Below are 15,878 nucleotides of genomic sequence, written 5' to 3'. Positions count from 1 at the left end.
TGCATAACACACCAGCAGAAGTAATGATTGTGAATGTGTCATGGATAAACAGTAAGGAGGCTTCATTAACATTTAGTGATAAACTAGTGCTTTCTTGGTTTTCGGCTTAACACTCAAGCATTCTTCGGGACAAATTTGAGCAAAATCTTTTTTTAATTTTTTTATTTCCTTAATCTGAGCGGTACAAGACTTGGCTACTTTTCCTAAATTTGCCACCTGAACACACACACAAAAATTAACTTGATTCAACAAAGTTAAGTGGTTGAAAACCACTTTTGTGGACAAAAATGGGCACCCATAGAAAATTAATGGGAAAAACTATAATTTAGAGCATTTAAAAAAAATAAAATAAATTTGTCTAATAAAAATAAATAAATCCAACAGCAGATCATACAGTAAGCAAACAGACAGTGCTATTCTACACTTATTTACTATGAGGTTCCATTTGTGCCAAAAATGAGTCAACTGCTTTGTGCTTTGTACTGTACATTTGTCTTTGTCTACAGTCATTGCCTACTTGTTCAGGTAAATCAGTAAATGTTGGCATGTAAATTGTCTGTTGACGTCATCTTATTCTGTCGTTCTGTCGTCTTGTTCTGTCGTCCTAACAGTCATCTTATTCTGTTGTCTTGTTCTGTTGTCCTAACTGTCATGTTGTTCTGTCGTCCTAACTGTTGTCCTGTTCTGTCGTCCTAACAGTCATCTTATTCTGTCGTCCTTACTGTCGTCCTGTTCTGTCGTCCTAACTGTCGTCTTGTTCTGTCGTCCTTACTGTCATCCTGTTCTGTCCTCCTAACAGTCATCTTGTTCTGTCGTCCTAACAGTCATCTTATTCTGTCGTCCTAACAGTCATCTTGTTCTGTCGTCCTAACAGTCATCTTATTCTGTCGTCCTTACTGTCGTCCTGTTCTGTCCTCCTAACAGTCATCTTGTTCTGTCGTCCCCAACAGTCATCTTATTCTGTCGTCCTAACTGTTGTCCTGTTCTGTCGTCCTAACAGTCATCTTATTCTGTCGTCCTAACAGTCATCTTATTCTGTTGTCTTGTTCTGTTGTCCTAACTGTCATGTTGTTCTGTCGTCCTAACTGTTGTCCTGTTCTGTCGTCCTAACTGTCGTCTTGTTCTGTTGTCCTTACTGTCGTCCTGTTCTGTCCTCCTAACAGTCATCTTGTTCTGTCGTCCTAACAGTCATCTTGTTCTGTCGTCCTTACTGTCGTCCTGTTCTGTTGTCCTAACTGTCGTCTTGTTCTGTTGTCCTGTTCTGTCCTCCTAACAGTCATCTTGTTCTGTTGTCCTTACTGTCGTCCTGTTCTGTCCTCCTAACAGTCATCTTGTTCTGTCCTCCTAACAGTCATCTTGTTCTGTCGTCCTTACTGTCGTCCTGTTCTGTCGTCCTAACTGTCGTCATGTTCTGTCCTCCTAACAGTCATCTTGTTCTGTTGTCCTGTTCTGTCCTCCTAACAGTCATCTTGTTCTGTTGTCCTAACTGTCATGTTGTTCTGTCGTCCTTACTGTCGTCCTGTTCTGTCCTCCTAACAGTCATCTTGTTCTGTCGTCCTAACAGTCATCTTGTTCTGTCGTCCTTACTGTCGTCCTGTTCTGTCGTCCTAACAGTCATCTTGTTCTGTCGTCCTTACTGTCGTCCTGTTCTGTCGTCCTAACTGTTGTCCTGTTCTGTCGTCCTAACAGTCATCTTATTCTGTCGTCCTTACTGTCGTCCTGTTCTGTCGTCCTAACAGTCATCTTATTCTGTCGTTCTGTCGTCTTAACAGTCATCTTGTTCTGTCGTCCTTACTGTTGTCCTGTTCTGTCGTCCTAACAGTCATCTTATTCTGTCGTCCTAACAGTCATCTTGTTCTGTCGTCCTTACTGTTGTCCTGTTCTGTCGTCCTAACAGTCATCTTATTCTGTCGTCCTAACAGTCATCTTGTTCTGTCGTCCTAACAGTCATCTTATTCTGTCGTCCTAACAGTCATCTTGTTCTGTCGTCCTTACTGTCGTCCTGTTCTGTCGTCCTAACAGTCATCTTATTCTGTCGTCCTAACAGTCATCTTATTCTGTCGTCCTTAATGTCGTCTTTACTGTTGTCTTGTTCTGTCATCATAACCTTCATCAACGCGGTAAAGTTAGTTTCAAATTTCATATTCGACTAGGCTGCTTTAGGGACCGTCTGCAAATTTACCTCACAGTACAATACAAAGTCCAACAATTCATTCAAATTACAGGACAATAGTAAATGCCTAGTGGGCAAAACTGACTAAATATAGTACAAACTTTGGAACATGATAAAACCCTCTTGGTGTATAACTGTAGGTTTTTTTTTCTAAAACTATTTGTGTACTGTACATACAGTAAGGGAGATATTGGCAAACTCTAACCTGTAGTAGGTCAGTCTTGTAAATAGGAAAACACTACAACTTTTTTCTAAAAAATATGTGTGCACTGTGCATTTGTACACTGTAAACCCTTTTGGTAAATTACAGTAGTTTTTCTTTTTCCTAAGAATATTTGTGTACTGTAAGTACAGTAATGAAGGTATTGGCAAAATATCACCTGTAGTAAGTCAGTCTCATATCTAGGAATGTACTACAACCTTTGGAACATGAAAAAAAAAAAATATATATATATATATTTCAGCCTATATGCAACCATTGAGTACTACAGCCATATAGTGGCTATTGATTTTTTTTTATTTTATTTTTTTATACCATCATATGTCACCATATATATATATATATATATATATATATATATATATATATATTTTTTTTTTTTTTTTTTTTTCTTCATGTTCCAAAGGTTGTAGTACATTCCTAGTTGTGAGAATAAGAATAAGATCACTGTTAGGACGACAGAACAAGATGACAGAACAGGACAACAGTAAGGATGACAGAATACGATTACTGTTAGGATGACACAACAAGACGACAGAACAAAAAACGACAGTAAAAACAACAGAGAAAAAGCAGGCAGGACGACAGATTAAGACGACATCAACAGACAACATACACACCAACATTTACTGATTTACCTGAACAAGTAGTCAACGACTGTAGACAAAGACAAATGTATAGTACAAAGCACAAAGCAGTCGACTCATTTTTGACACAAATGGAACCTCATAATTTACTACCTTGCCTTATATTTTATTATTCTTTTATTTTTAATCCATAAAATAGCACGTGTTCCATGGCACCTGAACTTCACTCACCTGAAGATTTCTGTACAGAAATACATTGTCATTTTACATATTGCATTGCCATTTTGCATATTACATTTAAAATTGAATTTAGCTACACATATGCTTCCATACCACAAATGCTTTTTTAAAAATAATTATTTAATTTTAACGTGATAAAATCTAAAATTTAAGAGGTTATGTTCGTTACAACAATGGTTAATAGATTTCAGCCTATATGCAACCATTGAGTACTACAGCCATATAGTGGCTATTGATTTTTTTTTATTTTATTTTTTTATACCATCATATGTCACCAGATGTCACCAAAGTCACCAAATTTTTAGGTTTTGGCTGTCTGAATTTACTGGAATTATTATTATTATTTATTAAGTAAAATAAATACTAAATATAAAATAAGCATATTATACATAAAATATGGTACTTTTAGAGGTAAAAAAAAAAAAAAAATATATATATATATATATATATATATATATATAAATTTGCATAAATTGATAGTTTTTATTTTCTGAAAGAAAGTAATATGAAAAAAAAAAAAAAATGGAATCACACCTGAGACCTTCGTGCCCAAATTTGTCCATGAAGGACCAATTAAGGGCTGCTATACAAAGGATGCTTGAGGGTTAAGAGATGAAGTCGGCAACACTGACTAGTCATCTCCATAGTAGTGGATGCATCTGTATGCATGTTTTATACGGATTACATAATCTGAGAATATTTGAAGAGTTCAGATGCAAAAGCCTCTAAGTTTCCTTTAAAATGAGCATTTCTTTCTTGCTACTATGCATAGGTTTGAATGTAAGTACTAGTACTTCTGAATGGGTTGAGGCTGGGATTTAGCGTATTTGAAGTGAAAGTACTTGATGAACACATACTATGCATGTGTGAAGAGCATTCACTCAGTATTGTTATCTAATTTATGACCAAGATGGCTTTTAGAGGCTTTCGCATTGGAACTCTTCATTTGTTTTCCATTTGAATTGGTTCATTTAAAAGCAGACATTTCATATTTTTTCATGTCTGTAAGGCAAGTAGGCCTATGGAGATTCACGCTCAAGTTCACAGACTGAGATGGCAGAAAGCGCATCCTGTTTACTTTCAAGCATAATGATTTGTTGTTACTGTGAGTGTACACAAGTAAACGTAGAGTCTTTACAGATTTGAAAGATGTATTACTCTTATCTGTATGACTAAAAATGACAGTATTTTAAGAGCAAGTGACCGCACTGGCGCCTCCATCTGTCATGCAGTGAGTGCGCTGCTGTTCAGCTTCCACAGTCCGCACAGACACTTCAATAGCATACATTTTTCTAGGTTAAAGGTGCAGTATGTAAGATTGACAGGTAGAGGTTGAAATGGGTACTGCAAAAACAAAGGCATTCTGCCTCAGAACGCACATTTCAGAGTAGAATTACTGGCTATAGCATTATTTTTCAGAGAAACTATGTAAACATAACATGATTCCTTGACAGCAATACGCTGTGTTTTCTGACAACTGGAAGTGGGCAGGATCATACAGATTAAAGGTCTAGCATGTAATATTGCCAGCTAGCGGTTAAAAAGGGTACTGCAATTCCGGCCCGGAATCTGCCCGAAACGCACATTTCAGAGTAGAATTACTGGCTATAGCATCATTTTTCAGAGAAACAGCTATGTAAACATAACATGTTTCCTAAATATCTACAAACATAATATATTATGTATTAAACTTACATACAGGACCTTTAATATTAGATTGAGCGGCCATGTAAAGTTGCTACTAGATGATAATCCATACTTGAGGTCGATAAATGATAGGCGAGCACTTGGATGTCCTGCCTGATGTACTGTACTACCACATAGACCAGCCTTCAATGATCTGTCCATCACGGACTGCATGACCTCACCACTTCCTGTGGATTTTTCATTTATTTTTTTCTGCGACTAAGTGACTAATAAAATTTTGGTTGACCAAGCCTCTTCTCGTCGACTAACGGTTAGTCGACTATTAGGGGGAAGCCCTAGTTTTGTTGTGTTTTCACTTAAAAGTAATTGGAGGTGAAATATTAGGCTAGTGGAAATTCCATTTCTTGCACTATAATAATAATAATAAGAAGAAGAAGAAGAAGAGTTAAATTTTCCCAGTGATCAGCCAATAATATATCAAAATTATGTAATTATTCATATTTTTACATTATTTCACAAAACTCATGTCAGACCCATGAGTTTTGTCATTTAAATTTCTTTAAATTGCAATTCAGTAAATTCCTTTTTCTGTCATTCAGTTTCATAATGCAACATTTTAACATTCTACCTAGTTTCACACAGAACACATCAGGTGGCTTATTTTTAAATATTTGAAGGCAATTATCACCTGATGGTCTTCAATTTGCAGCATCCTTCCTCTAGTAAATCACTGAGCTCCTTCACTCCTGATTGTCCAGGATCATTTCCTGTGAGATCCAGCTCTATCAGGTGTGAAGGGTTTGATCTCAGAGCTGAAGCCAGAGCTTTATAACCTTCTTCAGTGATACTGCAGTCTGAAAGTCTGTATATATATATAAAAGTGTTAAGTACTGCATGTTCTATGCTAAATACACACAACTGATATGAATAAAGTGATAAATCCTTATTTAAATCTTAAAAATACTATAGAAAGCACAAAAATATCCTACTTTGTTTCAATATTGACAGAATTCTCACCCCATAGATAAACAACAAATTCCTTAAAGATATCATCCGCTTAAATTGAATTTTTATATTTCATATAATATTGAAAGATAACAATGTAAGTAATCAAACAAAAACTCTGTCATGACAGTCAATCTAATCAAATTGACATTTACAAATGCATATGATGTAGAAATGTAGACAAATAAAAACACACACTTCAGTGTCTTCAATCTGCACTGAAGATCTTTCAACAGAGGACAGATCTTCTGTATTCCTGAGTTTCCTAGTTCATTCCCACTCAGATCCAGCTCTATCAGGTTTGAAGGATTTGAATTAAACGCTGAAGTCAGAGCAGCACAACCTTCTGCTGTGATCCTGTTATTATTCAGCCTGTAGAGAAAGAAAACTGTTTGTATAAATCTGAAAGCCTTCTTTAATGAACAACAACAGTCTTAGTTGCTTCTGCTTGTATTATTATCATTTGTAAGTTGCTCTGGATAAAAGTGTCCACTAAATTAATAAATGTAAAATGTTCATTTAACCACTTATTTAATGTACAACACAAAATAAATATTATATATTAAAGATACTTCAATTCAAAGTATAAATATGAAAATGTTGTGAAATACTCACGTCAATGTGTTAAGTTTACAGTGTTTATCCTGCAGTAGAGCAGCGATCTGATTCACTCGTGTGTCTCCTAGTTTGCATTTATGCAGATTCAACTTTCTCAGGAGTAACGGGTTTTTACCCACAATTCCAGTCACATACTGACAGGCTTCATCTGCATCTGGACCCAAAAACCTACAGAAGAGAAGATGATGCAGGATTCAACTCAGTTCTCAAATAAACCTTGTGTAATGAAAAAAATCAGCAGTTGGTGCTGATGAAAACCATTTTAAATGATTTTTGGTTTGAAATCGCTTTGTCAGCTGTGATGCTACAACACATTGTGCAGCTTGTTGTTTTACTGAAATAGTATTTCTATAAATGATTCACCTGCATATAATTTATTTTGTATTATTTCATCATGTCTCACTAGGCCCAGTGCTTTGCCCCCCCACGGACATCCCTGTGCCCCCCCTTCGGACAGAGGGGACAGTCGGACTTGAGTTTAGGGTGTATAATAGTCTTACTTATACAACTGCCTGATGTTGCTTCTGATTGCTTTTAGATGGAAAAGCTGCCCATAACCCCTGGTCTAGGATCTGTTTTCTTCGTAATAATAGCATAACAAAATAAATTTGCTGAGTTCTATGCTCGTAACTTTATAACAAAGACATTAAAAAAAGTTTCATTGTGTAGTCACGTTCATTGTTTTCTTTCTTTTTTTTTGGAACTTTGTGATGAATAAGTGACAGTTTTTAATAAATTTTAAAGGGAGCACTCTTTGCATGCTGTACGATAATATATTCAGAATTTAAATAAAATGTATGACACAGAGATAACTAACTACTACACTATATAGAAAAAGATAATAATTTCAGAAGCACAGATGTGATTCTGCAACCGAGCCTGGTCCAAACGCAGGATTTAGGTAAGGAAACGGTTATTATTTGTATTGGCTGCCACTCCAAATCATGCACACCTGCTTGCTTTTCTGTTTAATTTAACAGTGTTTTTGTGAACATATAGGCTTTAATAACAATTAATTGTAACACTTTACAATAAGGTTTGATTAGTTAATGTTAGTTAATGTATTAAAGTGTATTAGCGTGTTAGTTAATTATTGTAAAGTGTTACCCAAATGTATTTCGAGCGTTCACTTGAAAATATTACACAACCGTCTCCCGTGTCTGTGTCTCACCTCAGCTTTAGTTGACAGCTTGGATCCTGTTGTAAATCATTGAGCTCCTTCACTCCTGATTGTCCAGGATCATTTCCTGTGAGATCCAGCTCTATCAGGTGTGAAGGGTTTGATCTCAGAGCTGAAGCCAGAGCTTTATAACCTGCTTCAGTGATACTGCAGTCTGAAAGTCTACAGAAAAGAAAAAAAGTTTTATAACAATCAAAATGTATGCTTAATATGAATAAAACAATTTGTATTATGAAAAACAAATGTACAAATTCAAATAAATAACAGAACAAATGTAACAAAACAAAACAAAGTTAATTGCAATTACACAATGGGTTATTAAACTCACCTGAGTTTCTTCAGTGTGCAGTTTGTATTTTCTAATCCGTTCTGGAGTTTCTTCACTCCTGAATCCTGCAGATTATTGTTGCTCATGTCAAGCTCTTTCAGACTGGGGTTTGATTTCAGGACTGTAGCAAGAGCTGAACAGCTTTCCTCTGTTATACCACAGTCACGGAGCCTAAAATTATGAACATGAGAGGTAGAATTTACAAACACAGTGCATGTTGCTTATATTGAGTGATCACTGAGAATTGTTTTGTTTTGGTCCCTGTAAGTTGACTTGTACAGTAACAGGATGGACATAGGATGAATGTGCAGTAACAAATTTAAAAAAACAATACTCACGTCAGTGTGTTGAGTTTACAGTGTTTATCCTGCAGAAGAGCAGCAATCTGATTCACTTGTGTGTTTCCTAGTTTATGTTCACTCAGATTCAGCTCTCTCAGGAGTAATGGGTCTTTGTACTCAACTCCAGTCAAATACTGACAGGCTTCAACTGCAGAAGGATTCTGTAACAATCTGGAGACAGGATAAATACACTGACATTTCACAACTGTAATTGCAGAGCTGCCTTCTACAATAATGAAGATCATCTTGATACGCATGGTAGGCTGTTTCACAGCAAACTGAACATAAAACAGTGCAACCAAATGCTACTGAATGGTTATTCATGTACATTTACTCATTAAGCAGATGATTTTAGGAATTTTACCATATGTGACTTCATATTTTCTATACACTAGTCTAAAAAGCACTTCTATAGAAAAAAGAATTTCTGCTGTCTTTATATAAATGTTCATCATTACATTTTAACACAAGTTTTGGTCACACTTTATATTAAGTGGCCTTAACTACTATGTACTTGCATCAAAAAATAAGTACAATGTACTTATTGTGGTCATATTGTATTGCAAAACACTTCTGCTGCTATTGAGGTGGGATACGGGTAAGGTTAGGGACAGGTTTGGTGGTATGGGTAGGTTTAAGGGTGGGTTAAGGTGTAAGGGATGGGTCAACAGTGTAATTATAAATGTAATTACAGAAATCAATTACAGATGTAATTACATATAGGTATTTTAAAAAAATATAAGTACAATGTAAAAACATGTATGTACACAATAAGTGCATTGTACCAAATGATTAATTCAAATGTAAGTACACAGTCGTTAAGGCCACCTAATATAAAGTGGGACCCAAGTTTTTTATCCAAAAGATGTGGTGACCTAGGTATGTCTAAGTGGCGCAGACAGATGAAAGACGGTTTGGTGGTCCAATTTTCCTTTAGTCAAAATCTTAAAACCATTACACTCACCTCAGTGTCTTCAGTTGACAGCTTGGATCCTGTAGTAAATCACTGAGCTCCTTCACTCCTGATTGTCCAGGATCATTTCCTGTGAGATCCAGCTCTATCAGGTGTGAAGGGTTTGATCTCAGAGCTGAAGCCAGAGCTTTATAACCTTCTTCAGTGATACTGCAGTCTGAAAATCTGCAGAAAATAAATCCATGAATTACAATTAACATATACAGTTAACAATTAACATTGCAATTAATAATGCTGCTCAAAGATGACACACGTATTTACATTTACATTCCACAGCGACTTACAATTGTGGAATACATCAAGCGATGCATCTTAAAGAGGCAATAGACACATAAAGTGCTCGTAATACCAAGTTTCCAGCATTGTTTAAATAAGTACAAGCTACACAGGGAACGATTAAAGAACAGAGAAAAAGGTTTTTAGTATGTTTTTTATTTATTTATTTATTTTTTAGAATGAAGTCAAATATTAATGAAAGAGATGTAGTTTTCAGCTGTCGCTTGAAAATTGTCAGGGAATCAGCATTCCGGATAGGGGTAGGAAGGTCATTCCACCAGCCAGGAACGGTGAACAAAAATGTTCTGGAAAGTGATTTTGTGCCTCTCTGTGATGGTACCATGAGGTGTCGCTCACTAGTGGATCTCAGACTTCTGGAGGGAATGTAGATTCGTAGTGAGTGGAAGAAGGCTGTGCCTGTGGCCGTTTTATATGTAAGCATCAGCGTCTTGAACTTGATGAGAGCCGCAACCGGCAACCAGTGCAGTGAGATAAAGAGAGGTGTCACGTGGGCCCTTTTGGGCTTGTTGAATACCAGTCGTGCCACTCCATTCTGAATTGTTTGTAGATGTTTAATTGTGCATGATGGAAGTCCAGCTAGAAGAGCATTGCAGTAGTCCAGCCCAGAAATGACAAGGGCCTGGGCAAGAAGTTGTGCTGCATGCTCCGTTAAGAAGGGCCTGATCTTTCTGATGCTGTGCAATGCAAACCTGTAAGATCGAGTAGTTTTTGCAATGTGGTCTTTGAAAGTCAGCTGGTTATCAAAGATTGCAACAAGATTTCTGACCGAACTTGATGGGGTAATTGTTAATGAACCTATCTGGATGGTGAAGACGTGCTGTAGAGTTGGAGTGGCAGGGAAGACAAGGAGCTCAGTCTTTGCCAGATTGAGCTGTGGGTGATGTTCTTTCATTCATCCCAAGATGTCCGCCAGGCAGCCTGAGATATTCTGTGCAGCTACCGTTTGATCATCTAGTTGAAATGAAAGATAGAGCTGTGTATCATCAGCATAGCAATGGTAGGAGAAGCCATGTGCCTGTATGATGGGTCCCAGTGATGTAGTGTATATGGAGAAGAGGAGGGGTCCCAGAACTGATTCCTGAGGAACCCCAGTGACCAGTTGATGGTGATGCCTCCCCTCCCCAGGCCACCCTGAAAAACCTAACAGTGAGATAGGATTAAACCAGAGAAGTGGAATCCCTGTGATGCCCAGTGTTGAGAGGTGGACAGGAGGATCTGATGATTCTAAGTGTCAAAAGCGGCAGATAGGTCAAGCAAAATAAGAACTGTTGATTTGGAATCAGCTTTTGTAATCCACAAGACTTTAGTGACTGACAGTAGCGCAGTTTCAGTTGAATGGCCACTCCTGAAACCTGACTGGTTAACGTCCAGTTGGTTGTTCTGGGAAGGAAATAATTATATCTGGTTAAAAACAACTCACTTGAGTGTTTTGGCTATGAATGGAAGGAGAGAGACAGGTCTGTAGCCATCTATAAGTGAAGTGTTTAATGTAGGTTTTTTAAGCAGTGGGGTTACCAGAGCCTGCCAGAATGTTGTCAGCAATACAATTGTGTGTGTAAATTAAGTCCAGTTGGTTGCCTGATTTGTGAGTGTTTGTAGTTGTAAGGCATTTGAAATCAAATGAAGATAGGAGTGAATGGAAGTCTGTAGCATAAGGCTTTTCCAGATAAATGTTGCCAAAGACTAAAAGTGGACTGCCATCCTCCGGGAATGAGGACAGCAGCCAATCCGGCTCCTCTAGGAAGGTGCCCAGTAGGGGAAAGTGGGTTGAGTATTTCCAATTGTAAGAAATGAGCAGACCAGTGCCCCACCCCTCCCAACCTGACGAGGGGTGTGAGAGAAAGAGAAGTTGTTAGATAGAGCAGACCTCAAATCCAAACCTCAGTCAAGCCTAAGATGCTGAGTGTGGATTGTACAAATGAAGTCTGCTTTGTTGACAGCCAACTGACAATTTGGCAGAGACTCGCAGAAAAAGAAAGAGGTGCAGTAGAAGATGTACAGATAGGACGCAGGTTAGCAAGATTGTGTCGCCATTTGAGTGATGTTAGAGCGTTGTTAAGAGACAACCGGAATGATAGAGGTGGAAAAGAGAGAACAGAAAGGAGATTGTGTAAAGGGAAGATAAAAAGAGTAGGCCTACTTAAGTGCGTTGCCAGAATCATTGCTCTGTTAAAGTCGCGCAGGTAAAAGTCACAGGTCTTACACTCGTAGGCCTTCACACGAGGAGGCTGAACATGAGGGCAACTCACAGATAACAAATAAATACATAGCCAAAAGACAATTCAGTGAAAACAACTGTGGCCGCCTTCTTAATTAGCACATCCAAAAGCCTATAGTGTCACGCTTACGTGCTGGAATGAAGAAAAAGAGCGCACGACGAAGAAGGTCATCTTAATTCTTTTAATAAATCCACAAGGAATGATGAAGAAAACATCCACACACATAGGGTAACCAAATACAATAGCCGACAAACGCCAGAACAGAGAGGGGAACTTAAGTAGGGTAATTAACGAGGCACAAACAGGTGAACTGAATAAGGCAATCAAGGGGAGAGGAAACTATGTCGAGGGACTGAAACTAGGAGGGAGAACAGGGAAACACAACAACAAAGTCCATATGGTGTGACATATTGCCCCCTCCCAGAAGGCGTGACTTCACGCCGCAGAAACAACAAAGGGTGCGAGGAGGAGGACAAAGGAGTGGATGTGGAATGGTAACAGGGGACGGTGAAGGGCTAGCAGGAAGACAGGCAAACAAAACTGGTGGAGGTTCAGGAGGAGGACAGACAACCGGGAGGAGGACGACTAACAGAGTCCAGGGTGGAGACGACGGAAAGAGGAGCCAGGGAGAAGACAGGAGGAACTTGGAACAGGAGGAGCCAGGCGGGATCCAGACTGCAGCCACGAACGCGACCCACCGTGGACCCAACGGAGGAAGGAGCCATGGTGGTGGAAGGGCTGACAACTCCAGGGGGCCAACCGATGGCAGAGCAGGTAGGAAAGGAGCCCAAGACGACGACGGAGAGCCGTAGAGCCAGGGCGACACAGAGGATCCGGAGGGCCAAGGAGGAGCAGAAGGCTCAGGAGACCGAGGTGCAGGCGGGGATACGGAAGGCCGAGGTGGAGCCGGAGCGACAGAGGACCAAGGTAGAGCTGGAGGGAGGGAGGAGCCCAATGGAGCCAGAGGGACGAGGAGAAGCAGGATGAGTGCAGTCCTGAGGCGAGGGCAGGTCAACGACCAACCAAGGCAGAGCCAGAGGGACGAGGAAGCCCGGCAGAGCTGGTGAACTGACAGGCCACGGAGGAGTAGAGGGAGCTAAGAGCCATGGTGGAGCTGCTGGGTCAACGGGCCGAGGCAGAGTCCAGGACTCGGAGGCTGGAGGTGGAGACAAGGGATCCTCCAACCATGATGTCAATGGAGACTGGCAGAGCTGTAGCGAAACAACAACACAGATGGTGGGCTGAGCAGCTGGCAGGAAGCAGCGGCAGAGGGGCAGAAGATGGCAGAGGACACATGGTGCCCCACACACACCAAATGGCAGCACCCATTACCGGGAACGACCTACGTGGTCGTGATGGGACAAACAGACAGATCAGGGAAGACAGAGCGGTCATACACGACATCCTTAGCCGTAATGGGACAGGCAGATCTTTCATATGATGAAGGAAGACTAGGGATCACAGCATCACCCTCAGCTGTGGTGCAGTGGGCGGGGCTTTCCTCTCACTTGGTCAGACAATCGGTGAGGCTCTGGCTCCGTGGCAATCCTCAGCTCTGTCGTTCTTTCTGGTGATGGCTCATCGGTCACGGTGGGCTTTGGCTCTTCATCTGCGGTGGGCTCTGGCTAATGCTCTGCGCAGCAGGGTGATGGTTGGCTGGCGAGATCCTCCTCTGGTCCGACAGTGAACGCAGATCCATTTCTCGCCAGTACCCACTCCACAAAGGTGGCAAAACTCTCTCAAAGATCAACCTTGGACGACTGCGCTCTGCAGCCGGTGTTGAGGCTCACGTTGTAGAACGTGCAGAGCATGTCATCTGGTTAGCTGGTGTAATTAGATGGTTCCAGGAACAGTTTTGTATGGTCCTTGAGGGATCTTTCCCCCTGCTTCAGCAGGAGGAGGAGGAATTCGGGACGATCCATGAAAAAATAACAAAAAGAAAAACTTTCAAAAAACGAAAAAACAAAACACAAGGGAAACTCGCCGCTTTACTTTTGTGAGTCGGCTATTCTGTCATGCTTATGTGCTGGAATGAAGACAAAGAGCGCACACGAATGCAATCTTAATTATTTTAGTAAATCCCCAATACACACATAGGGTAACCAAACACAATAGCCGACAAATGCCAGAACAGAGAGGGGAACTTAAGTAGGGTGATTAATGAAAGACAAACAGTGAACTGAATAAGACAATCAACAGGAGAAAAAAACTATATTTAGGTATTGAAACAAGGAGGGAGAACAGGGAAACACAACGTCCATATAGTGTGACATATAGCAGGGCAATTGCTCAAATCGAAACTAGCATTCACACTTAAGTGCAGGAAAGGAGCAATACAAATAACAAAAGCTTCTTTCTAAGCCCAAAGTATACTTCACTTTTGTACTTCTTCTGTACGTGAGGGACAGCGTACAGTGCGTGTGATGCAAATTTCATCATCAGAAAAGTATGCATGTACTGTACGTGCACCACCCGATTTTTGTAATTGCACGTACATGGTACACGCAGGTTGCACATGCGCACTGAATTTGTTTTGCAATAATCAGTTATTCCATATGGTGGCAACACTGTCCCGGGCCGTTGTTTCACAGTAGAAAATGAAACTAAAGAGATGGAACAACAACAACAAAATAGTGAAGACTGCAACATCAACAGATGCTCACACTGACAAGCACTTGTAAGTGAGAGGGTATGAGATGGCCCAGCTTTGGTTTAAAAGAGTTCAAAAATATTTGTTATCGGGCATAACTTATGGGGAGAAATACAGGAGACACTGTACATGGATGAAGCTTTTAAGAGCACATGTGTCGACCCACATTCGCACACAACATCAAATTGAGTATAATTTGAATGGCTACGCATTGAACTGTACACATACGCTAGCGTACGTGTACAAAAACGAAGGATACTTTGGGCTTTAGCCGACAGTTATTATTACCCAGCAGGCACCGGACATATATATAACGTCAGGTTGACGTTGGACATGACGTCGGACAGACGTTGCATTTTGGTTGAAAATGAAAATCGGGTTGACGTCAGTATTTTATTTTTATAATTCCTAGATTTATTTTCATAATTCATAATTCATAACTCGCACATGCATGTGATGTCCCCACTGTGCAGCAGGCAAGCTTGGAATATGGAAAAGCTTACATTCAGCAGACAGAAATATTGCATTACATTTTGCCAGGAAAAAAAGATCTGAACACTGTTGAGTAAGTTGTGCCTGTACTTTACTCTGGCATTACATCCCACCCACATCCCTCTGATCAGCATGCGGTACATTCTATCACTCTAATTAAAAATCTTTTTGGAAAATTAAACAGTTTCTTATAAACTTATGTGATTTGATAAAATACAATATAATCGTATATGGATAATAGAGAAATTAGAATTAGCTTCAAGCTACTTGTGACAATTAATGAGATTAATACAACACTTCTATTTGAATGTCACTATCACTAATTTAAAATATAATTTAGAATTTAATTATAAAATATAATTGTGAACCAATATTATTATAGCTACTTTGTTTTGTTTTCATTACCAAATTTAGAGATAACACTATGGTGGGGTTGATAATGGGCCATGTTTCCTGTGTGAAAATGTACAAATATGTGTCTATGCACAGTTACTGAATGAAAACCAACACAACACACACACACACACACACACACACACACAAACAACAACAAAAACATATTTTTCAAATTGTCCAACTGCTGGAGGTGAGCAGATCCAATAAATATAAAATATTCCAGTGATTGATGTGGTGTTGAGTCTAGCTGATGGTGAAATGTACTCACTTGAGTATCTTCAGCCCACACACAGGATTCTTCAGTCCCTCACAGATCTCTTTGACTCCTGAGTCCAGCAGACGGCTGTTGTTCAGGTTCATCTCTTTTAGGATGGATTTGGAGGAGAGAACAGTAGCAAGAGCTGAGCAGATTTTCCATGTCAGCTCACAATGATTAAGTCTGAACACAACCAAACACACACACACACACACACACAAACAGTATTATTTATTATTCAGCACAACACACATCA

The 15,878-nt window shown here is 39.6% G+C and overlaps 1 protein-coding gene across 5 annotated transcripts in view; it reads right to left on the bottom strand.

Moving 5' to 3' along the window:
- Window positions 1-15,878, bottom strand: part of LOC131531330 (uncharacterized) — a 76,126-nt gene that overhangs the window by 24,295 nt on the left and 35,953 nt on the right. For 4 of the 5 annotated variants that reach the window (XM_058762002.1, XM_058762005.1, XM_058762007.1 and 1 more), the window contains exons 19-26: window positions 15,635-15,805; window positions 9,304-9,477; window positions 8,337-8,510; window positions 7,999-8,169; window positions 7,662-7,832; window positions 6,488-6,658; window positions 6,071-6,244; window positions 5,556-5,729 (exon numbers count right to left, since the gene is read on the bottom strand). In XM_058762002.1, the coding sequence (XP_058617985.1) occupies window positions 5,556-5,729; window positions 6,071-6,244; window positions 6,488-6,658; window positions 7,662-7,832; window positions 7,999-8,169; window positions 8,337-8,510; window positions 9,304-9,477; window positions 15,635-15,805 (1,380 nt within the window). The remainder of the gene's footprint in view (window positions 1-5,555; window positions 5,730-6,070; window positions 6,245-6,487; window positions 6,659-7,661; window positions 7,833-7,998; window positions 8,170-8,336; window positions 8,511-9,303; window positions 9,478-15,634; window positions 15,806-15,878) is intronic. The other variant, XM_058762006.1, reaches the window with a different exon arrangement.

This window comes from Onychostoma macrolepis, chromosome 22, assembly GCF_012432095.1.
Source record: "Onychostoma macrolepis isolate SWU-2019 chromosome 22, ASM1243209v1, whole genome shotgun sequence".
Lineage (NCBI taxonomy): Eukaryota > Metazoa > Chordata > Actinopteri > Cypriniformes > Cyprinidae > Onychostoma > Onychostoma macrolepis.
Note: the sequence above shows the minus strand (reverse complement) of the source record. Positions and strands in the feature narration are given on the sequence as shown.